Below are 25,374 nucleotides of genomic sequence, written 5' to 3' on the forward strand. Positions count from 1 at the left end.
TAATATAGCCCATCAGACAACAGTGTGATGTCACAATTAGAGGTCCATCTGATACTACAATCATTCAAATGTAGCTAATAAGCTGATTTGAAAGTATGACAGTCATTCCATATGTAATGTGATAGGACAACAACCTCTCCCTCATCGTCAGTAAGACAAATGAGCTGATCGTGGACTACAGGAGAAAGAGGGGAGAGCACGCCCCCATCCACATCGACGGGGCTGCTGTGGAGTGGGTCGAGAGCTTCTAATTCCTTGGCGTCCACATCAAGGAAATTACAAGATCCACACACACCCGCACAGTCGTGAAGAGTGCACAGCAGTGCCTCTTCCCCTTCAGGAGGCGGAATATTTGTATTGCATGGGCCCTCGGATCCTCAGAAAGTTCTACAGCTGCACCATCGAGAGCATCTTGACTGGCTGCGTCACTGCTTGGTATGGCAAATGTACCACCCTTGACCGCAAAGCGCTACAGAGGGTGGTGCAGACATCCCAGTACATCACTGGGGCCGACTCCCTGCCCTCCAGGACCTCTATATCAGGTGATGTCAGAGGATGGCCCGAAAAATTGCCAAAGACTCCAGCCACCCTAGTCATAGATTGTTCACTCTGCTATCATCCGGCAAATGGTACCAGAGCATCGGGCTTTCGGACCAAGAGGCTCCGAGACAGCTTCTACCCCCAAGCCATAAGACTGCTAAAAAGTCAATTAATGTTACCCGAACTACCTGCACTGACATTTCCCTAGGATATATATACAAACCATATACACACACTCACTCACACACACTACATTGACACTCCCACACAAAACCCACACACATTCCCTACATACAGTTGAAGTCAGAAGTTTACATACACCTTAGCCAAATACATTTAAACTCAGTTTTTCACAATTCCTGACATTTAATCCTAGTAAAAAAATTCCCTGTCTTAGGTCAGTTAGGATCACCACTTTATTTTAAGAATGTGAAATGTCAGAATAATAGTAGAGAGAATTATTTATTTCAGCTTTTATTTCTTTCATCACATTCCCAGTGGGTCAGAAGTTTACATACACTCAATTAGTATTGGGTAGCATTGCCTTTAAATTGTTTAACTTGGGTCAAACATTTCAGGTAGCTTCCACAAGCTTCCCACAATAAGTTGGGTGAATTTTGGCCCATTTCTCCTGACAGAGCTGGTGTAACTGAGTCAGGTTTGTAGGCCTCCTTGCTCGCACATACTTTTTCAGTTCTGCCCACAAATTTTCTATAGGATTGAGGTCAGGGATTTGTGATGGCCACTCCAATACCTTGACTTTGTTGTCCTTAAGCTATTTTGCCACCACTTTGGAAGTATGTTTGGGGTCATTGTCCATTTGGAAGACCCATTTGTGACCAAGCTTTAACTTCCTGACTGATCTCTTGAGATGTTGCTTCAATATATCCACATAATTTTCCTTCCTCATGGGTACCATCTATTTTGTGAAGTGCACCAGTCCCTCCTGCAGCAAAGCACCCCCACAACATGTTGCCACCTCCGTGCTTCAAGGTTGGGATGGTGTTCTATGGCTTGCAAGCATCCCCCCCTTTCCTCCAAACATAACGATGATCATTACGGCCAAACAGTTCTATTTTTGTTTCATCAGACCAGAGGACATTTCTCCAAAAAAGTATGATCTTTGTCCCCATGTGCAGTTGCAAACCATAGTCTTGTCTTTTTTTATGGCGGTTTTGGAGCAGTGGCCTCTTCCTTGCTGAGCGGCCTTTCAGATTGTGTCGATATAGGACTCGTTTTACTGTGGATATAGATACTTTTGTACCTGTTTCCTCCAGCATCTTCACAAGGTCCTTTGCTGGTGTTCTGGGATTGATTTGCACTTTTCGCACCAAATTACGTTCATCTCTAGGAGACAGAACGCGTCTCCTTCCTGAGTGGTATGATGGCTGCGTGGTCCCATGGTGTTTATACTTGCGTACTATTGTTTGTACAGATGAAGGTACCTTCAGGCATTTGGAAATTGCTCCCAAGGATGAACCAGACGTGTGGAGGTCCACAATTTTTTTTCTGAGGTCTTGGCTGATTTCTTTTGATTTTCCCATGATGTCAAGTAAAGAGGCACTTTGCAAAGAGGCAGTTTGAAGGTTGGCCTTGAAATACATCCACATGTACACATTCAAATGATGTCAATTAGTCTATCAGATGCTTTTAAAAGCATCATTTTCTGGAATTTTCCAAGCTGTTTAATGGCACAGTCAACTTAGTGTATGTAAACTTCTGACCCACTGGAATTGTGATACAGTGCATTATAAGTTAAATAATTGATCTGTAAACAATTGTTGGAAAAATTACTTGTGTCATGCACAAAGTAGATGACTTGCCAAAACTATAGTTTGTTAACAAGACATTTGTGGAGTGGTTGAAAAACCTAAGTGTATGCAAACTTCCGGCTTCAACTGTATGCACACACACACACACACACACACACACACACAGACCTACACAACAGAAACACACATGCACACACGCACTTTTACACTCATCATATGCTGCTGCTACCCTGTTCTTTATTTTACTCTTATTATTTAGTCAATTTGCCTTGCCTTCATGTACATATCTACCTCAAATACCTCGTACCCCTGCACATTTATCTGGTAATAGTACTCCCTGAATATAGCTCCATTCTGGTGTATATAATTGCTCTTGTGTTACTATTATATTTGTATCTTTATCTTCTGCATTGTTGGGAAGGGCTCGTAAGCAAGCATTTCACGGTAAAGTTGCATTTATTTCACACCAGTTGTATTCTGCCCATGTGACATAACATTTGATATCACAGAGGGGCCATTATAATGAGCGAGGTCCACTCTTAGCATTCTCATACACAAGATAAGATAACATGGGGTTTGTGTTTAGCTGTGCTGGGTATTTTTGGAAGAGGCCCTGTGAATGCCAGCACTATCCCAGGCTGCATGTTAGAGGGCTGAGGCAGGGAGGTGGCAGGTATCCATGGTCGACAGGTGTCCAGCTGACAGCTCCTCTCCGGGAGGGCCGTGGGCCCGCTCTAAACCCAGCTCTCATCACCCGTTGGCCTGGCTACTGCCTCTGGAGCCACAGACACATACACACAGTGGTGGTGAGCTGAAGGGGCCTGTAGGGGCATGAAGCTGCTCCCCGTCATCAGAGACACCTCTTCCAGTGTCAGAGGGTTAAAGAACAGCACTGCAGAAAAGATCATTGATATGAGTCTGCGTTTGATGTTTATTTTTTGTTTTTTTACTTTCTAACAAGGTGATGAGGGCTATGGACATCTGCAGACTCAGCAGAAATGAAGGCCTTTCTTAAAGCCGCAGCTCTGACTCGCTCCTGACTGACCTTATTTAAGTGAAAACAGAGAGGCAACTCATTGTTAAACATTTTAATGTAGTGCTCTCAGAGCCCTCCCTGCCGTGCAGATGCTTACCGTGGGGGATCATTTTGACGGGAGATTTAGCTGAAAAGAATCTGATTCTACCTTGCTGCCTGGGCCAGTTGTGTGTGAAGTGGGAGAACAGATGTGCACGGTGTCTGAGAGAGACAGATTCAGTTAGCCCGGAGAGAACAAACCCAGCTTCTCCAACAAGCGAGGGAGTGAGTGAGTGAGTGAGTGAGTGAGTGAGTGAGTGAGTGAGTGAGTGAGTGAGTGAGTGAGTGAGTGAGTGAGTGAGTGAGTGAAAGAAAGAAAAACAGAAAGAAAGAGTGAGAGAGAGAAAAAAAACAAGTGTTCAATGGTATTGATTCTCTGCCAGGAAAACAATCCTTTCCCGTTTGAAGTGTTCTCTGCTCTGCTATTTCCTTCTGGTTTGCAGACTGCTGGGGGATTACTTAAAAAATATCGATAATTGCAGGTCCATTTTTCTGGACGCTAATATTTCAGGGCAGTCGGAGGCGCAGGGGTGTACTATATCATGATTGAGTCGCCGGCCACATTGAGCCTGGAAAAGTTACTAGGTTAAGTTCCCCCGTCCAAACCCTGTCATTAAAACGGGTGCATAGCTGGCTCACTAGCTCATCCTTGACAACTGGGAAATATTTACTCATCTCGACCCAGTGAACGATGGCCGTTTCACAGCTTGCTTTTTTTGCCCATTGTTCCCAAAGCCGGTGTAAAGCTTACTGCGTGAGTAAGTTGGTTAGAAAAACACAATTTGTTATTTTGTTCAAATTACAAACTCCTTGAGTGTGTCTCTGCTTTTGCAGTAAATTTCCAAACATCTGTGATCATGTGGCAGCAGGTGAGGTGTGATACCGAACGCTGGCTCCTCAACGCATAATGAGATAAAACATTCATTTCTCATCTACTACTTGCCATTTTCGGAGCAATGTGAACCCGCTCCTCTCTGCTCTTTCTATTTGTTTGTTTTTTGACATGGCCTATCCTGTTTTAGCCCTGGACCGCTTGAGTGAATTGCGCTTGTTTTGTAAGAGGGGATTTTCCACAGACAGTGCTGGCATCCAGTCTTAACCACAAGTATCTGAGAGCTCCTCAATCTGGGGGTCAGAGAGAGAGAGAGAGACTGCCACGTTAGATTAATGTGGGGGGGGGCGAAAAAACAAGTCTAAAATAAAACATGATGGGGGGGGTTGCTTGCTGACAGGGAAATAGGGGCTATGGGGACATGTGAGCCCTCTGTTGACTGGGAGCTGCTCAGAGTGTGGCGTGGAGCTGGAGGCCAGGCCAGAAGGGCAGGGGAGGGATGGGATGGGGGTGTAGGGAACAGGGAGGGAGCAGTGTGGGGGGTGATGGGAGGAAAACTCTTGACCCGACCTTGGGAGGGAGTACTCTTTCTGTCACCCTATACCCTCTGGGAGCCCTCCACCAGTCCAGCAGGCATCCCATCCTGCCACAGCAAAATAACTGTCGTAAACAATCCCACAATGCCCTGATGGCAGCACACACACACATGTGGCCTGGCCTGGGAGGGAGGGGACAAGGGGGATAGCTCATGACATTATGTGCACAGGGAGAAATGACTTAAGCATGTCCGGCGTCTTTATTGGCCCTGATTAGAAAGGGAACTGAGAGCCCAGCCAATAATTTATGCTCCATATGTGACAGAGGAGGTGGAGGAGAGGGTCGCTCTCACCTCACAATGTTAGTAACCTACTGCAGGGTAACTCAACATTGGGGGGGTTAAGAAAAGCCACCGAATCCCCAGTGATTGTGCATACGTATGTACGCCTACGTATGTCCCCTTTGTCACTTAAAGTCATTGCCACAAAGACCACTGGAACCAGTTCATTTGTGCATGGACAGTCTGTTATGTAACTGAATCAGTCTGACACAAATGGAAAGGCTAGAGACGTTGTGGGTTTAGAAATGCTCTCTCTTATTGTCTATTTATTTGTTCTCTGGCTGTCCATTGTGTGTGGTTATGGTAATTACGATGCTTTGCATAACATACACTCAGAGGTCTTCAAAATACTCTCCCAGCGCTTGGATAGCAGTAGCAGACAACAATGAAAATAGAAGCACCAGTAGCTGAGGTCTCGCACTCCTGACCGCAGGGTGTCGAGTTCAAATCCCAACCAGGCTACAGCTGTGAATTTGACCCTAATTGCTCTGTGGGGAAACGGAGAGCTTGAGTAGCTTCCAGGGTATCTTCACTGTGGACCAGGGCATCTGCCAAGCAACATGTTCAATGGAAATCATAGACCTCTCCATTGCATGAATGAAGAAGCATTGTCAGGGAGCATGAGAGCAAAGCTCATCATGGACAAGGTTTTCATGTGGCAAGTCAAAGGAGATTACGTGTGAGCACTGGCGGGGAGGGTTGTTCTTGGATCTTGTGTCAAAACCCGGTTCCTTCACTGGCCTGAGTCTGTTGTGGGAGAACTCTTCTCAGCAGTGCTAACCAAACTCTTTCCCCTGGATCACTCCACCTAATCCTGATTGGCCCGTAGGTGATAGCCATTAGTGCTCGAGTAAACCCATACTGTAAATCTAGAGGTTATTCTTGCCTCAACTTTTTTTTTTGTCTGAAAAAGAGTGTCAATGTCTACGTTTTTTTTCCATTAGAGAAAGAGGAGATTGAGAGATTGAAAACAAGTGAGGGAAAGACAGATATATAAAACAGCGGGCAAGAGCACTTTCAGATCCAGGAGAGTAGAGTAGAGCAGTGGACGAGCTCTTCTCTGTCTCCTGACAGGGAGGACGTAATGTCTCTGAGGAGATGAGGGACTTCTTACCATCATTATTTGCACCTGCAGCAGCTGCATAGATCTGCTGAGTGTCATGGCTCACTCCCAGGCTTTAACAGCGACACGTTAGCTTTAGGTGGGCTAACGAGCTGCCTTCAACTCTCAATCTCTAGTTTCTTCCTAACAGTCAACGGTTGGCGGTTTAGGTCACTGGAACGTTGCTTGCCTAACACTCTTCCCAGAAATGTGGCTGGTTGAAAGATTTAAGGCGTATGAAATTCTATTGTTCATCTCCAAGATCAACAGTCAGTTTGTCTTAATCTTGTTATCGTACCAACAACAAATTACAAACAGATTGTAGTTTATGTAAATGAATACAGATATCCCCAGTTGTCTCACTAAGAAAATGGAGGTAATCTAGAAAGGTAAGTGTAACATAGATTAACTTTGAAATGTGACAAATACAACATGTGTCTGATGGTCTGACACGGGTATATAGTTAGATAGATTATGTCATTATGGTCAAAGAGTGAAGGGGAGTGAGACAGAGAGGCAGAGAGAGGCAGACAGACAGAGAGAGGCAGACAGACAGAGACAGAGAGAGGCAGACAGAGACAGAGAGAGGCAGACAGAGACAGAGAGAGGCAGACGGAGTGAGAGAGAGACAAGACAGAGACAGAGAGAGGCAGACAGAGACAGAGAGAGGCCAGCTGTGAGGAAATACTCGTCATTGTGACTGAGGTCGTAATAAGGAACACACGGTTACAGCATTACAACCATTATGGCATGGGGATACTCACTGTGACTGTGTGTGTGTGTGTCGTGAGAGCAATTCAATAGAGTGATTAGAAAGCTTCATTTGTGTGACCATGACATGGTAGAATAGGTTCTGTTCTGCTGTAGTGTGGTGAGAGGCCAGTAAGATGTGTAATAAATACCACTGAATAACACTTACTAGCGGAGTTGAGGGTAAAAAAAAACACTTTTTCTGGGCAGAGATGTGTCAAGCCAACATGTCAGGTATTTAAATAACAGGTTAGATTGGAACATGGCTCATTTATAGCTACTGATGTGATGTGGTGTACATTGGGTCAACTGAGGCTAGACAGGTGTGGGAGGAGACTTTTCGGTTGGTCTGAATGTAAGAAGGCTGCCATCTAGTGACGGGTGTAAGTAATACATACATCGAGAGGCCAGACAGGGTCCTCCAATGACCTTTTTATGAGATAAGCACCATTGGAGCACTGTAAGCTTTGTTTTAACGTCCCAGCATAAAGGCTGCCCACATGCCGCTGACCAAAACACACTGAATGACATTCTCACCACATGGTTATATGGGCCGAGTCATTACCATTCACATTAACATGAAACTATTTCATTTTTGGATGAACCACATGGTAATACTGTATTATGAACCCAGGCCACTTCTAGCCCACTCAGTGGAAGTGTATGTTCAGGGAGCTGATTCATATTTCAATTAGCGCAAGAGGGAGGTCTCCGCACTGTGACCCTCCACATCTCCACCAGATGGTTACCACAGCTCTAGAGAGACTGTCATTAGCTGCCATTTGCAATTAGTCACATAGAACATTTCCTTCATGGCCACCCAACCTGTGCCTTTGTTAATGCCAGTGTGGTTTTCAGTCTGTTTCTGCTTGATACCAACTTATTTGGTACGACAATGATTGAATAATTGGCTGAAGCAGAAACAGACTAGAAACAAGGTTAACTTTAGTATACTGCCCTGTAGATATTAGCCTGTTACCGAGCATGACCCTGTTACGATGTGCTTTCAAACCCAGCACTCCTATTTCTACTCAGCTGTGCGCAGACACCTAGACACGGACACACACAGGGGTGTAAGGTAACGGTTCTATTCCTGACAGAGCGCAGGTGGTCTATAAGAACAGCAGGTGAGTCGTGAGCACGTTGATTAATTTGAGCCGTTCGTCAGGGAGCTGTCGCGTTCCGCTGCTCTGTGTGTGGTAGGCGGGACAGGGTGGGTTCTACCGGGCCCAAGTGGTCTGCCGGTTCAGCTAGGTGAAATAACATGGTGAGAAATAGCAGCACGACCCGCACAGTAAATATTAAAGGGTGTTAATAGTTCATGTTGTCTGCTGTAGGCCCCGGGGCCCCCACTCCTCTGCAAACACATCTGTGCCACGCTGGAGACGCAGGCAGACTCTAAAAAAAGATTGGATCCTTTCAGCACGTTGGAAAACAGGTGCCACATCGCGAGCCAAAGCAAGCAAGATTACTGAACTCTTGAAAAAAGTGAGGTGTGTCAGCGAGAGAACACAAGAGGGGAGCAGCGGGGATTTTAATCATAAGACACTCACTCTGGAGAGCAGAGCACGTCATCTGTTTAATGTCTCCCACACATGGCTCTAGAAAAAAACTTCATTACCCTCTTATGACCCTGCACTCTGTGTCCCAGACTGACAGAGCTTCTAGACTCCCACTGTTTACATGAGCCCATCTACAGTATGTCTGCCTGAGTACCTCATCATAACATCACTCTCTCTCTCTCTCTCTCTCTCAAAGCCATTCTGTGTGTTACTAATGTGTCATGTCTCTATCGTTGTCACTGAGCCTGAGGTGAGACAGGCGGCGTGTCGCTTATAGTAGCTAGCTGTCTGTACGTGGCTAACGAGAGTTCTTTCTCTCTGTGTTCTCTGCTCCAGCACACCACCGTCCTCCCCTTCATCATCATTGAGATGAGGACCACGCACCACCAGTATCCCAGCAGGCCTTGTGGACTGATAGCTGTGTGCAGCTTCGCTGTGGGATATGTTCTATGGTAAGAGCCCCCTTTTCTTCCCACAATGGTAGGCTGGACTCTTTTTTTTGTTGTTGTTGCTAATTGATAAGAGACCATAAGATGTTATTGTCCGTTTCCACTTAACTTTGGTTTTTAAATACAAGAACATACTGTACAGAACAGAGAAACATCACTTTATAAACACTGCATAGTGAAGACCAGCAGGCCCGCCCCTCCCCAGTGAGCATGTTATCAGGCTAGCTGGCTACCTCTCCTCTCCAGGCCCATGGCTCTGGCAGCTAGCTCCACTTCAACACCTGTTTCTCATGGCTCTGTCCCTCCACACCCTCATGATGGATGGCCCTCTCCCAGCATGATGACACACAGTCTCTCGCAAATCTCCTGCAGATAAAACAGCCTCTAACCTTCCTCTATCAGTCAGGAAAGAGAGAAAGCGAGAGAGAGAGAGATCTGTCTCTGGTCTGGGAGAGAGGCCTGCCTTGTGACAAAACATTCTACTGAACCAGGGAACCAGACCCTAATCCTGACACGGCACGGCAGATGTAATGCTCACGGAAGAGGGAAAAACAGGAGAGGCTGGGAGCTGGAGGAGCCCTCTACTGCAGCTAACCAGGGCCGACAGCATGGAGAAAGGGTTTCCAGAATCACCTGAAATGTAGGAGTCCCACTAGAAGTGTCAAGGCCCCCACCTCTCTCTGTATTAATCCCTGGCTAAAATGAAGAGGATTATATCCCCACACGTCTCACAGGGTCAGAGAATCTGTCTCGCTTCCCTCAGCAGGAGAGGGAAAGTGCTGGAGCTGGGTAAATCCCTAGTCTGCCTTACATGGGGATTACCCAGCCATGGAGTTACAGAGAGAGAGAGTGGGAGGGAGAGAGAGAGACGAGGAGGGAGTGAAAGAGGGATAGAGAAAGATGTCAAGCCTAAAGTAGGACGAGTTATGCTTTGATCTGATCTGTGTACAGTTTTGTTAGTCTGTCAGACACCATCAATAATACAGACACAGGTAGGCTCAATAATTAGGATTTTCTAAAATCAGGAAACTGAGGAAATGCTATGTTACTAAAAGGAACATTGGGATTTTCCCCTGAATCCATGGAGTCAGTCGGATAAAATATATATTGTGGCTTACGAAAGAAGCATACAGTACATCATAAATGAGGGGAGAGGTCAACGGATGTAACTGTTAGATGAACAACCTTGTTTGTACCCACATGTGCAAACGGAAGACCTAATATTCCCATTCAATTAATTGCCCAATTGTTGAATTCAGCTAATTGAAGCATTTACATAATTTACCATATTACTCACAGCTTCTCCATGTGGTCTAAAGTAATCTAATCACTTGATATTAGTGAGATCACCTGTATTGTGGAGCAGCCTAGGGCCAGGGTAAGGGCCAGTCCAGTCTCACCCTGAGTGATAGCTTGGGAATCAGTGAGCTAAGGAGAGGCTGTGAGTGGACCAGCTGACACACTACTGTCACCTGTCACTAATGTGCCCTTGTCCAGTACTGTATGCTCTCTCTGAGACCTCCCCTGGCAGTCTCTCTCTCTCTCTCTCTCTCTCTCTCTCTTTAAGTAGCTTTATTGCTGAAATAGATAAAACAAAAGTGAAATGAACAAAAATATACAGTAAACTCTCTTTCGCTCTCCCTGAGACCTCCCATGGCAGTGACTCTCTCTCCCTGAGATCTCCCCTGAAGTCTCTCTCTCCCTGAGATCTCCCTGGAAGTCAGTCAGTCAGACTCTTCCTCCCTCCCTGAGATCTCCCCTGGCAGTCTCTCTCTCTCTCTCCCCGAGATCTCCCTGGCAGTCTCTCTCTCCCCTGAGATCTCTACTGGAAGTCTCTCTCTCTCTCTGAGACCTCCCATGGCAATGTCTCTCGCTCTCTCAATTAAATGTCAATTTAAGTGGCTTTATTCAAAGTGAAATAGATAATAAACAAAAGTGAAAAACAAAAAATGTACAGTAAATATTACACTCTCTCCCTGAGACATCCCCTGGCTGGCAGTCTCTCTCTCTCTCCACAGATGGTACTTCCAATGTCCTCTGCTACTGTTATGTATCAGAAGCACTTTATGTTCAAAAGTGTACAATGAGTATACCAAACATTAGGAACACCTTCCTAATATTGAGTTGCACCATGACCACCTGGATTCACCTGGTCAGTCTGTCATGGAAAGAGCAGATGTCCTTAATGTTTTGTATACTCAGTGTATGTTACATTCATTTCATTTAAAAAAAAATTAGTCTCTGGATTCCTACAGTAAGACAGCTGTCTGTCTCACACTCAAATGACCAGACTCCTAACTTTATGAAAAGGAAGTGGCTGGATACTATAGTAGGCAGACAGACAGACAAAGGGACATGGAGAGTGGGTGTACTACAGCTACAAAGGATCTCCACTTTGGCCATCTTTGAGCCTCTATTGCATACACACAATAACATACACACTATACACATGGATTTAGTACTGTAGATATGTGGTAGTGGTGGAGTAGGGGCGTGTGTTGTGAAAATTGTGAATGTAATGTAATATTTTTTAAATTGTATAACTGCCTTCATTTTGCTGGACCCCAGGAAGACAGCAGCTAATGGGGATCCATAGTAAATACAAATACAGACAAGTGGGTATAATTGAGCAATAAGGTGAGGGCTGTTCTTATGCACAACGCAACACGGAGTGCCTGGATACAGCCATTAGCCGTGGTATATTAGCCATATCCCACAAACCCCCGAGGTGCCTTATTGCTATTATAAACTGGTTACCAACATAATTGGAACACTAAACAAGCAATTTTTGGTCATACCCGTGGTATACTGTCTGATATACCACAGCTTTCAACACAACCAGCATTCAAGGCTCAAACCACCCGGTTTATAATAAAACAAACTCTACTCTCTTTCCTTATATATCTCTGTCCTCTATCATCTCACCCCTACCTCCCTCCCTCTGTCAGGATGTGCTGGGTGCATCATGTGACCGGCGTGTGGGTCTACCCCCTGTTGGAGCAGATCAGTCCCCTGGCGAAGGTGGCCTTCTTCTCCTGCCTCACTGTCCTGATTAACATCTACTACGTCCTGGGAGAGGTCCTCAACAGCTACATCTGGGACGGCTCCAAATGTAAGCCCTCAGCACGTCTGGCAGCTGCTCCCTGTGTGTGTGTGTGTGTGTGTGTGTGTGTGTGTGTGTTCCACAGTGTGGAGCGGGATAGCACGCTAAGAACCTCTACTAGCATGAATCCTTGTGGTTTCAGAGCCTCTAGTGGTGCTCTCAATCACACACCAGCACTCACCCACGAGTGCAAACGAGTTCAAAAATGTGTACACACACACACACACGCAAACACAAGTACACCGTTGAGCTTACACACACACACACACACACACATACACATTCCTGTACCTATTTGCATTTAAAGTGCGGGCTGGGAGGTCCGTGGGAGGAGAGCTATCTGCAGCGCTACAGATGGGATAGGAGAGAAGAGTCGAAAAGCAGACTGACTGCAGCTAGCAGACAAATCCCTCCATCCCTCCTCCTCCCACCTGTTTAACACTGACCCACAAATCAACACTACCCTTCTGTTTCCTCTCACACTCTTCCACGTCCTACAATCTGCTCACTCCTCCCACATCTCTCTTTCCTGTCTAATTCATCTTCACCCCTCCCGTTTCCTCTCCTCCTTTCGTTCCTTCTCCGCCGGTTCTCTCCTCTCTCCCTTTTGTTTGTTAGTCCCTTCTTCCTCTCCTCTTTCTCCCTCCTTTCTTTCCAATCCCCTCCCTCCTCTCCCTGGTCTAGTCCTGCTGTGATTTAATTCATTTCTCTCTCCCACAGCTCCTTCCCTCAGAGCTCATATTCCCATCTCACCACTCCAACATAACCTCAATATACCCAAATGGGACATTTAATGATAGCTACAGTATATGAGGCCAATTGGTCTGCTATGAATGTTCAATTTGGCATTTCATTTTGGATGGAGTGACTACAGAGTATTAGAAATGGTGGTCTCTGAAAACGTACAAACTCTTTAGTATTCCTGTTCTTTGTCTTACACAACTTCATATTCCCCCTCAACACCACTGATTGAAGTTATGCATGATTAAACAAGAGAAAACCTTGCATTGATATTCATCTCTGTCTTCCAGGTGTTCTAGACACAGACAAGGCTAAAGCTGACTGAAGGCCATTGCGGAGTAGGAACACTGCATTGTGGGTCGCTGCAAAGACAGGCCCAATCCCAACCCGGACAGCATAATAACAACTATGTAAATAAATTATTTTAAAAAATATGTGGGAATATGATCAGATTTTTTTCTCTTTTGAAAATAACCTTTTGGGCTTTAAGTGCTGAGTCCTCCTCTTGAAGTTGTTGGACTGTAGCTAAGACCTGAGATGCCTGTTTCCCGTCAATGACAAGGTGGGATATGAATTCACCACTTTGCTATGGACTAGGAGGTATTACGATGACATTACATTTACTCACGTATTAGTATTTACTATTTAATCATCCTGTTTATCCATCTCTACGACTCAAGTATTATCTGAACACCGAGTATACTGCATTAAATGGAATGAACTTATTGCTATGGGTGTGATATTAATCTTAAGATGCTTAGGCACTCCGGCAGAGTTAGCAAAAGCCATGTATCAGGATTAGCTTTCTCTTATTTTTCTCCCTTTTCACTGGAGAGCTTTCTAGCGAGGGCATCTCGCCTACAGAGTGGCATGAATGACAGCCTTTTCCTGGTTGTGTAGTGTCTAACAGCTGTACCATAGAATGTTATTTTCTAGGACAGCCAGACTTGTGAGCTCCACTGTTCAAAATTACCCTTTCTTGTTTTTATGTTTTTGTAAAAAGGGATGACAGCGTTTGACTCTTGAAGTGTGTATGGTCTTTCAATAAAAAGGTGTTAAGTTATTTCGAGCGAGTCAGATGTGTCGTGTGTGTGTGTGTGTGTGTGTGTGTGTCAGTCAGAGTCTCACTACAGCTCTTCTCTTCAATTAAAAATAAAAATCACCACACTTGTGATTTAATGTTTGGCCTATATTTTCTCTGGCATTTCTGTCTGTCTTCTTTAGACACAGACTCTGCCCTAACATAACAATTCCTTTGTGCAGTGCTGGACAAGCTCTTAACGAGAAACACACATTCCAGCCCATAAGAAAACGGGTTAGCTCGACAGACTAAATAACCAGAAGCTCAATACAAAAGAAATGTACCCATAATATGCATTTTCATTCACATCACAGCTATTCCAAGGCGCTAGTAACTCTGGGAGACAGACCTCAGAAGGTCTCATGAAATAATATGTTAGCCTATAAATGAAAGTATACCACAGTAGCATAATAGATAAATGGGATAAATTCTTTATGAGTGGCTGTAAGTTTGTTTTGACAGTGATATGATCTCAGCTGCTATTTATCATTTTTAAACAGGCTGTCATTGTATTACAACCCTATAAAATGTTTTAAACGTAGAGCCAAAACTGCAAAACACAACCGTGTACTATCCTGCATCTCCTCTCTAGCTATCCCCACTTCTTAGAAAACAAAACCTCTAAAAGTTTGCAACCAGCCAGCTCCCGTAATAGTAGCCGTCAGCTCAATTATATGGAAAAATTAAACCCTTCTCATCCATTCCTCTGCAAACACAGTCGTTTGTAGTGAAACAGAAATAGGTGCTCTTGACAACTGTGGTTTTTCATCCTGATAGATAATGACATCTTTGCCGGGTAAGTTGTTTGTATACATTTTTGTCATGGTGGAGTGTGTGCACCGTCGCAGGCTCTCTGTCAGCTTGATAACGAGAGAACGACACTTCATAGTCTTCTCATTAACACTGCCGGTCCCCCATGTGGAGGTGACAAATTGAATGCATTTTGAAGGATTTTTTTGCTGGCATACATTAGCATAGTAATTGGGAAGTAAACGGTGTTTGGTAAGCAGGAGAAGCTTGAGCAACATTGCAAGGCTTAGTCACAGCCAATCAAAAGTATGATAACTACAAACTTGCAGGCGGAAATGCCAGAGTCTGAGCACAAATAACATCACCGCTCAACGCGTACTGACATTAGTGGAAGTAAAAGCAGTTTAAATGCAGCCTTTCTGTTCTCCAGGCCCCAGTGGGTGGAAAATCATAGAGTGACACCAAGCAGCTCATTCAGCGGGTACAAGATGGAGGCCCAAATATAGCCCTGCATAGTGGCTCCAAGTACTCACTGTGGTGGCACTCAACCCCTGCACCCTCCAAGCACAGAAAATACGGCGTACAGATCCTTTGGCGTGTTTGGTGTGTGTGTGTTTCTCTGCCGGATGTGTGGGGGCAGGCGGCTGAGCATGTGTACTGTGCCAGTCTTAGGCAGGGATCCTGAGTGGTTCTTTGGCCGTAGCAGCAGAGCTCTACATGAGTGACCTTCAGGGGGGGTTGTATGGTCAGAATGTAGCGAAGGGCATGACATCTCTCATCTAACACGCCACTACTGCAAGCATCAAACATTTAAAACCTTTATGTAGGAATGAACCATAACACACAAAACCAGAGGGAACTGGAGAGAGGTTATTATTACACGATTAAGATCAATAACATGACAGCATGTAAGGGCCTAATCACTGTTTGTAGAAAAAACTCTCAAAGACAAATTATCTAAAAACCTGAGGGATGGAGCTGGAGAAAAGCACTCTCAAATTCATACACAGTGACTCGGTCAATAAAAAAAGTGGTCATATGAAGCAGATGCTAAGCTACTGCGACTGTTTTGCTAGTACAGACTGGAATATTTTCCAGGATTCATCCAAAAGCATTGAGGAGTACACCACATCAGTCACTGGCTTCATCAATAAGTGCATTGATGACATCGTCTCCACAGTGACTGTACGTGCATACCCAAACCAGAAGCCATGGATTACAGGCAACATCCACACTGAGCTAAAGGGTAGAGCTTCTGCTTACAAGGAGCGGGACTCTAACCCGGAAGCGTATAAGAAATCCCGCTATGCCCTCCGACAAACCATCAAACAGGCAAAGCGTCAATACAGGACTAAGATCGAATCGTACTACACTGGCTCCGAAGCTCGTTGGATGTGGCAGGGCTTGCAAACTAGTAGACTGCAAAGGGAAGCACAGCCGAGAACTGCCCAGTGACACGAGCCTACCAGACGAGCTAAATTACTTCTATGCTCGCTTCGAGGCAAGTAACACTGAAACATGCATGAGAGCATCAGCTGTTCCGGACGACTGTGTGATTACGCTCTCCACAGCCGATGTGAGTAATACCTTTAAACAGGTGAACATTCACAAGACCGCAGGGCCAGACGGATTACCAGGACGTGTACTCCGAGCATGCGCTGACCAACTGGCAAGTGTCTTCATTTACATTTTCAACCTCTCCCTGTCTGAGTGTAATACCAACATGTTTCAAACAGACCACCATAGTCCCTGTGCCCAAGGACACTAAGGTAACCTGCCTAAATGACTACCAACCCGTAGCACTCATGTCTGTAGCCATGAAGTGCTTCGAAAGGCTGATAATGGCTCACATCAACACCATTATCCCAGAAACCCTAGACCCACTCCAATGTGCATACTGCCAAAACAGATCCACAGACGATGCACTCTCTATTGCACTCCACACCTGGACAAAAGGAACACCTATGTGAGAATTCCTTGACTACAGCTCAGCATTCAACACCATAGTGCCCTCAAAGCTCATCACTAAGCGGCGTGGCTGGGGGCTTCCGGTGACGCAACTTAAGAAATGGCTGCCGAGTTTTTCGTACTGCACATCAGTTGGGTATTTCCCCACCCCCCTAAATTCAAGTATTTACTCTGAGCATTATAATAACTTACGCAAAATGGAAAAATAGGAAAAGGTAGCGGAGCTACCCATAACAAGACAGCAGAAGATATAATCGGCGATGAACCCGAGATGGCTAACACTAGCGCAAATAAGATAGCAGCAGCAAAATAACCCTAGTTTCGTGAGGTGATGAAGGAGGAATTGGGCGAGGCGCTCACAGGCTTACGAGAGGAACTTCGAGAAGATGTAAGAAAATAACTAAATGAGTTCAAGAAGGACATTAACCAGAAACTTGAATAAAACAAATTAGAACTTCACAGCATATCTACAAGAATGGGGGACGCAGAACAGCGCATTGGGGAAATGGACATATGGAACATTGCAGTCATAAAAAAAGTTGAACAGTCACTGAAAAGCCAACACGTACTACAGGCAAAAGTGACAGAACTCAAAGGTTTCTCACGTCGAAACAACATTAGACTTTATAAAGTAGTAAAGGGCGCAGAAAAAGTCTACGCCCAAATTCGTGGAGGGTCTATTCAAGGACATACTTGAGGACGACCCTGACCTGGGATTCGAGAGAGCACACCGAGCTCTGGCCTCAAAACCCCCCAGCGGCGCCCCACCAAGATCCATAGTAGTACGGTTCCTAAAATGCTCAGTCAAAGAGAAAGTCTTATACATGCAACCTGGAAAAAGCCTGTTAACTTCCAAGGCCAACGAGTGTTCTTTGATCATGACTACGTGGGAGAGATACTGAAGAGAAGGAAAGAATACACCCCCATTAAGAAAGCACTTAAAGAGAAGGGTATTCGCTTCCAAACACCATTCCCGGCAAAAATGTGGGTATTTCTGGAAAACGGCCCGGTTACATACGAGCCTGCAGACGAGGCGGCTGAGGACCTGAAGTCAAGGGGCTTCCCAGTGGAGTATACCGCCAGGAGAAAGGCAACATCACCAGCGGAAAGACTCGAGCAGGCTCTCCCATGGATCGTTGTCGACCAGCAGGGTCATGGAGAAAGAGGGAAACTATCTCGGCGAGAGGACGTTCACATCCGAGAGAGACTCAGGCATTTCCAACGGGAAGATGGAAGAGACTGAATCAGATTTAACAGAATGAATAGTTACCGCGAGCTGTTAAGACTTTGGGTTGTTTGACTTTGGACATTGCAATAGGTAAAATATCTCCCCTATTTACCCCTAATGCTGAACAAGGGTGAGTAGCCACAAGTATGTGCTCTTTATGAACACACTAAGTAGTGTCACATTAATAACATATATATTAGCTAAGGATTAATGACACATTGACGGGGCGACAGAAGGGCGTATCGAGGGGAGGATTCATGATATGCAAGCATGACCGATATAGTTTCACTTGTAATTAACCGATGTGTACAAGCGACGAAATAGGCGCCCTTATTATTTTCGGTTCCACCAGGTCTTGTTTGTGACTACGTCACGCATTTTCATATCTGAGCGAGGGGCCCATCCTGCGGACAGGCTCATCCCCTCAAACCCAAGAGACAGTCCTCTGACATGGGAGTCCAAAAACCAAAGTATTTCCCCACTTTGGTTTGCTTTATTATCGTTCTTGATTTTTCATTCATTTTTAGGCTCATGATAAGCAGGCAGATATGGTGCACATGTCTTTATTTATATCGATGCATCATGGGTAATTTAAGGTCATAAGTCTCACTGTAAACGGACTGGGGAGTGACATCAAGTGAAGTAAGGTAATAGCAAAGATGAAACGGCAGAGAGTTGACATACCATTCTGTCAGGAAACGCACTTATCCACACCTGAACACGAGAAACTCACTTATCCACACCTGAACACGAGAAACTCACTTATCCACACCTGAACACGAGAAACTCACTTAACCACACCTGAACACGAGAAACTCACTTATCCACACCTGAACACGAGAAACTCACTTATCCACACCTGAACACGAGAAACTCACTTATCCACACCTGAACACGAGAAACTCACTTATCCACACCTGAACACGAGAAACTCACTTATCCACACCTGAACACGAGAAACTCAAGAAAATGGGATAGAGGAACACTTTTTTTTTCTTCTTACAAAATGGGTAGAAGGGGAGTTGCAATCTTGATCCCAAATTCAGTTAAACTCAAAATTATGTCAGAAATTAAAGACAAGGAGGGTAGATTTATACTTGTTAAATATAAACTTCACTTCCCCCGGGGAGTGACATGGTCTTCTATAGGAAGGTGTTTGATTTAATTGCCACAGAAACCTCTGGCACTCTTATCTGTAGAGGGGATTTTAACACAGTTCTAAACTCAAACTTGGACAGCACAAATCAAAATAGGAAAATGAGTCTAGTTGCTAAAAAGATCAATAGGATACTGCAGGATCTAGGACTGCTCGATGTATGGCGTGACACCCACAAGACCGATAAGAAATATACTTTTACTCAGCCCGCCACACTGAATACTCCAGGTTAGACTACTTTTTCATGTACAGTGCAGATAGACACAGGCTTAAGGATTATAGGATCGGGCAGAGCGACTTATCAGATCATAATGGAGTTTACCTTACTCTACACCTTGATAGCAAACCAAGAAATACTATAAGGAGACTTAATACAAGCAGACTGAATGATCCAGCATTCAAGGAATCAATAAAGACAGAATTGAACATTATCTGGAGAATAATGATAACGGGGAAGTATCTCCTGCTACATTGTGGGATGCAGCTAAGGCGGTTATTAGAGGAAAGATCATAGTCACATCTCTCAAGAAAAAGATTAAGGCACAGAAACTGCTGAAATTACAGGAAACCCTAAGAAACATAGAACGATCTCATAATCAATACAAAGTCCCTCCTATATTACGAGAGATTCAAAAGGTAAAACAGGAAATTGACCAGATTTATAGAGAAGAAGTAGAGAAAAGGCTTACGGTTCCAGAAACAACGGTATTATGAAGCAGGCTCAAAGGCAACCAAATTACTAGCATGGAGACTCAGGAAACAACAAGCACAGAATACCATTTTCAAAATGATAGACTAGAAATAACTACTGAAGAAATTAATAAAGCAACATCTCAACAAAAAGTCAACAAGTCTCCAGGCACTGATGGCTTCCCTTCAGAATGGTTCAAGACCTTCAGAGAACAACTAACACCTCTACTTAAGGACTGTTTTAACTGGACTCTGAGGGAGGGGGGTCTCCCACCGTCATGGAGGGAGGCCATCATATCAGTAATCCCAAAAGAGGGTAAAGATAAGAAAGAATGCAGTTCATATAGACCGATCGCAATTCTTAACACAGATTGTAAACTATATGCATCAATAATAGCCAAAAGAACGGAGAACATAATCCCAGAATTTATTGACGGAGATCAAACTGGTTTCATACAAAATAGGCAGACACAGGACAATATAAGGAGAACACTACATGTCATGGACCACATTACTCAGAATAAGACAAGTGCAATACTAATCAGCCTAGATGCAGAACAAGCATTTGATTCAGTGGGATGGGATTACCTATTCCAAGTTATGGAAAGATTTGGTTTCAACAAAGAAGTGATACAGTGCATCAAAACACTGTATTCATGTATGACCGCTAGAATGAAGATAAATGGACATTTGACACGAACGATCAAATTAGAGCGACAGGCAAGACAAGGCTGTAGTCTATCACCTACGCTCTTCTCCTTGTACCTCCAACCATTAGCTCAGGCAATAAGACAGGTCCCAACCTTAGAGGGAATAACAATAAAATTAGAGCGAGGGGCAAGACAAGGCTGTAGTCTATCACCTACGCTCTTCTCCTTATACCTCCAACCATTAGCTCAGGCAATAAGACAGGACCCAACCTTAGAGGGAATAACAATAAGAGGCAGTGAACATAAGATATGCATGTATGCTGATGATGTTCTGTTATTCCTTAAAGACCCAGGCTCAAGTGTACCTAGACTGATGGATGTTTTACAAACATTTGGAACATATTCAGGGTATGTGCTTGACATACACAAGACCCAAAACCTAGTATATAATTATACCCCACAGGAAGAGCAGGTAAAACTTCCACTGGACCTCTTCATCCATTAAATATATTGGAGCATATCTACCAAAGATACACCCAAACTTTATTACATGAATTACAATCACATCAACAAGAAAATATATGATGACCTAGACAGGTGGAATTCACTTCCCTTAGATCTTAGTAGTAGAATTGAAACAATCAAAATAAACATCCTGCCGAGGTTACTGTATTTGTTCCAATCACTGCCCATACAAATCCCACCCAAACAGTTTAGGGAATGGGATAAACAGATATCAAGGTTTATCTGGAACAGTAAGAGACCAAGAATTAGATATACAACATTACAATTACCAAAAAACTGTGGGGGTATGGCCTTACCAAACCTAAAAGATTATTATGTGTCAGCCCAATTGAGACCTCTGGTGTGTTTGTGCAATTCAGAATACGAATCCAAATGGAAAGACATTAAAACTACTTTGACAGAGATTCCCAAAACTGACTGTATGGGTAATAAGGACATGGTAATAGAAATATACAATAGACAAAATCAGTGGATACATTTCTCTCTGAAGACATGATTTAGGGTAGTTAAGCAAAATAATTTAGACAGAGAGATCAAACTGCTGAGTTGGCCCGCATACGACCTCAGCTTCATCCCGGCAACTCAGGACAGCAGGTTTAAACAATGGACGCAGAAAGGCATCACATCATTCAGTACAATTATAAGGAATGGGGACCTAGTTAACTTCCAGGACCTAAGTAAAGAACATGGCTTGGATAAACAAGATTTTTACAGATGCCTACAAGTCCAACACTATTTCTTAAGGGAGATAAAAGTGACTGACCCTCGAGCACCTCAAATGAATCCAAGTATTCACTAACGCATACAACTTGGGGAGTAACAAAAAAACATTTACAAATCTCTACTTGGGTATTCAATCACCAAAGAAACATTCTACAAACTATATTAAAAAGCAATGGGAGGAGGAACTTAACATTGAAATAACTGATGAAACATGGTTGAACATATTAGAGACTCAACAAAGCTCCACCAACTCAAGGTCATGGAGAGAATTATGTTGGAAGAATGTTATATGTTTCTTCATAACACCTAAACAGAAATCAAAACAGACTGGCTCCCTACACCCTTCTTGGAGAGAATGTGGGCTATCAAGGGTGGATCACTCTCATATCTTCTGGTCCTGCTCCGCAATCAAAACTTACTGGGGAGAAATAAGATCGAACATTGGAAAAATAATGGGATTTGACATCGAACAAACATTCATTTCTTTGTACTTGGGTGAAATACCTGATGACTTACACAATAGAGAAAAGTACCTCTTGAAGGTCCTACTGGCAGCCAGTAAAAAGGCTTTCACTAGGAAATGGCTACAAAAAGACCCTCCCACAGTGACACAATGGATAGATATTGTAAAATAAATATACCACATGGAGCGTATGACCTTTGCTTTAAGAACTCAACAGGAGAGAGGTCAATACTGGGGAAAATTGGTTTCGTACTTGAAAAAGGTCTAATTCAAAGATGTCAATGTGACTAATATGATGATGAAGATATGACGTGCAATGTAACTGCCAGATCTTTTTTGTTGTTCTTTTATTTTACATTATTTGTACTTTCTTTGTGTTCCTACAATAAAATCAGTATATATATATATATATATATATATATATATATATTTTTTTTTAAAGCTCAGCACTAAGCAAAGGACCCTGGGACTAAACACCTCCCTCTGCAACTGGATCCTGGACTTCCTGACGGGCCACCCCCAGGTGGTAAGGGTAGGTAACAACACATCCGCCACCCTGATCCTCAACACGGAGGCCCCTCAGAGGTGCGTGCTTAGTCCCCTCCTGTACTCCCTGTTCACTCATGACTGCACGGCCAGGCACAACACCATCATTACCTTTGCCAATGACACAACAGTGGCAGGCCTGATCACCAACAATGATAAGACAGCATATAGGGATGAATCTGGGTTTGGCGAATGCCAGGTGAACACCTCATGCCCCAATGCATAGTGCCAACTATAAAGTTTGGTGGAGGAGGAATAATGGTCTGGGGCTAGGCCCTAGTTCCAGTGAAGGGAAATATTAACGCTACAGCATAGAATGACATTCTAGACGATTCTGTGCTTCCAACTTTGTGGTAACAGTTTGGGGAAGGCCCTGTCCTGTTAACAGCATAACAATGACCCTGTGCACAAAGCGAGGTCCATACACAAATGGTTTGTCGAAATCGGTGTGGAGGAATTTGACTGGCCTGCACAGAGCCCTGACCTCACCACCATTGAACACCTTTGGGATGAATTGGAACGCTGACTGTGAGCCAGGCCTAATCGCCCAAGATCAGTAGGCGAACTCACTAATGCTCTTGTGTCTGAATGGAAGTCCCCACAGAAATGTTCCAACATCTAGCCTTCCCAGAAGAGTAGAGGCTGTTATAGCAGCAAGGCACCTTACAGGCCATGGATAGTGTCCACTGTCCATTCAAACTATGCTCTAAGGGTATAAAACACTGTCAATAATATGAAAATAAAAATGAGTGCTGATGCAAAAGGCTGAGCGAATAAGTGAAAAGATGAAAAAGTAAATATGATTTCTTTGTCAGACAAACAAATCCATAGGACCCATGGTTGTGTTCCAAGTCTGTTTCAGGAGAACCCTTTGTTAGCTACTCCCTTTGACTCATGTTCGTTCTCTGCTCATTACTTAACGAATATTGCCCCCTGCTGGATAGCAACAGTATCTCACTCCTTCCTTGTCTTGGGCTTGGGGGCTGAAAGAGAATGGGAAAAATCCAAGTTGCAGGCCTACTGTAGGTGGAAATACTTAAGATACACATGTTACAAGATAACAGTAGCAGATCTTACCATATGGGTTCTCCTGATTATAAAAAGGTCTTCAGCATTTCCACTGCTTCTTCTGCTCTGAAACATGAGAAACACTGAAAATTAGTATAGTATATATATATGAATAAAGTATATGAATGATCCTATTCAAATCAAGGTTGCTGCATTAATGAGGATGTATTTGAACACGGAATGCATTTCTACCAAAATGCTGTAAACACTATAGACTGTACTTTTAATGATGACCCAGTGTGGGGTAGATCAGCAGAATTATGTCTAGAACAGATCCACAGTCACCAAACCTGCCATTATAACACCCATACACCATCTGTCTCACTGTTAAAGTAAAACAGATAATGACCTATACTCAGACATGTACTATAGAGGAATTCTCAAGGTAATAACCCTCACAATGAACATACACCAATGCTATGGTAAACCGCAATGGGTAAACTCAAGTTTACTGGTTGATGAGGATACTGATCAGGCGAAGAGCTCCTGCACACCTGGCACCTGATGCGTGGCTCCAGTCACATAGAGCAGAGTTTCCCAAACTCGCATCTATGTCAAGACAAAAAAACAATGATTGCAAAGTTAAACCATTATCCAAAGCTTATTTTACCTGTAAATGAGGTTGAGATTATTATTAGCAGACCATTACCAGTAGTTTGTTGTTGTAATAATTTACTGGTGGGACTGTCCTGCCTTTAGTCGTCACGGTTGGGTTCCTTTTGTTTTACTTCTTCATAGTGAAAACGCAAAAGAAAATGTTTTTTTTGTTTGTTTCTCTAAAGTTAACGCTAAATATGAGGAACGAAACAGCTACCACAAACGGGGCAATGTCCTGCCCATATGCCTATGTCAAACTTTGCATGTCAAAGACATCCATCTCTGTAAATCGAAGACACAAGGCTGAAAGTATTTTCTAGAAACGACATACTCTTCCACATTCTCTATCCCCATGTTAGATGTACAGTCTGAGAAACTACTTCAATTAGAAGATGCCACAAACACACACGAACTACCAGAATGCTCAAGCGACAGCCTTATAACACCATCGCTGCCTGGAACAATTTCATGGCGCTTGGGTGCATTGAGGGGGAAGATAATATTGGACGGACCACTCAGTCATTTACAGATGATCGCAGAAACACCGATGAATCGTTGTCGTGTTCTGCTTCACACATGCATGTTTGACAGCTAGCAGCTAGCCAGCCACCTAGCCAGGGAGAGGCTATACCAAAGACAGTGCATTATGAAGATCCCTGGGCACACTAGTAGGCGACGTCGGCTAGCAAAACTCATACGTAGAAACACGTTAACGGGTCGTCTTTCGTCGAACTGCGCATATGCAGGTCGTCAACTCAGAGGCAGTCTTTCTATATAAAGTTGTTTTTGACGAAAATGAAAACGTGTCAGTTTGTGACTCTCACAGGGTTGGAGTCATAACAAGTTCAACTACATAAGACATTGTCTGGAATCTAAATTGTTCCTTTAGATTTCGAGAAAATTAATGAATAAGTAAGATCCTATCTTTGGCTATACGGACACACCTGGTGCCCAAATTGATGACGTATGTAAGTATATCGCGCAGCTGAGAGTCAGGTGTGGAATTTTGCAATTATTTTAGATGCTGCTTGATTATTTTAGATGCTGCTTGATTATTGAGGAACGTGTCAAGACCCGGGCCCTGTTTCAGAAAGCAAGTTTAACAAACTCTTGAGTTTAAACCTGA

General features: G+C 43.9%; 1 protein-coding gene and 1 long non-coding RNA gene across 12 annotated transcripts in view; one reads left to right on the forward strand and one right to left on the reverse strand.

The window, feature by feature from the left end:
• The window catches only part of LOC112217628 (androgen-induced gene 1 protein-like), a 51,225-nt gene extending 37,359 nt beyond the window's left edge, over positions 1–13,866 (forward strand). For all 11 annotated transcript variants that reach the window (XM_042300746.1, XM_042300747.1, XM_042300748.1 and 8 more), the window contains 3 exons: positions 8,847–8,962; positions 11,908–12,071; positions 13,094–13,866. In XM_042300746.1, coding sequence (XP_042156680.1) covers positions 8,847–8,962; positions 11,908–12,071; positions 13,094–13,128 — 315 coding nt within the window. In that variant the 3' untranslated portion in view covers positions 13,129–13,866. The remainder of the gene's footprint in view (positions 1–8,846; positions 8,963–11,907; positions 12,072–13,093) is intronic.
• Positions 13,867–23,122: 9,256 nt separating this feature from the next.
• Positions 23,123–24,744, reverse strand: LOC112217634. The gene is made up of 4 exons (XR_002948491.2): positions 24,301–24,744; positions 24,104–24,200; positions 23,661–23,717; positions 23,123–23,566 (listed from the first exon to the last, which is right to left on the reverse strand). It is a non-coding gene; the product is annotated as an uncharacterized LOC112217634 (long non-coding RNA).
• Between the last annotated feature and the right edge of the window lie 630 nt (positions 24,745–25,374).

The sequence above is a fragment of the Oncorhynchus tshawytscha genome, linkage group LG18 (genome assembly GCF_018296145.1).
Source record: "Oncorhynchus tshawytscha isolate Ot180627B linkage group LG18, Otsh_v2.0, whole genome shotgun sequence".
Lineage (NCBI taxonomy): Eukaryota > Metazoa > Chordata > Actinopteri > Salmoniformes > Salmonidae > Oncorhynchus > Oncorhynchus tshawytscha.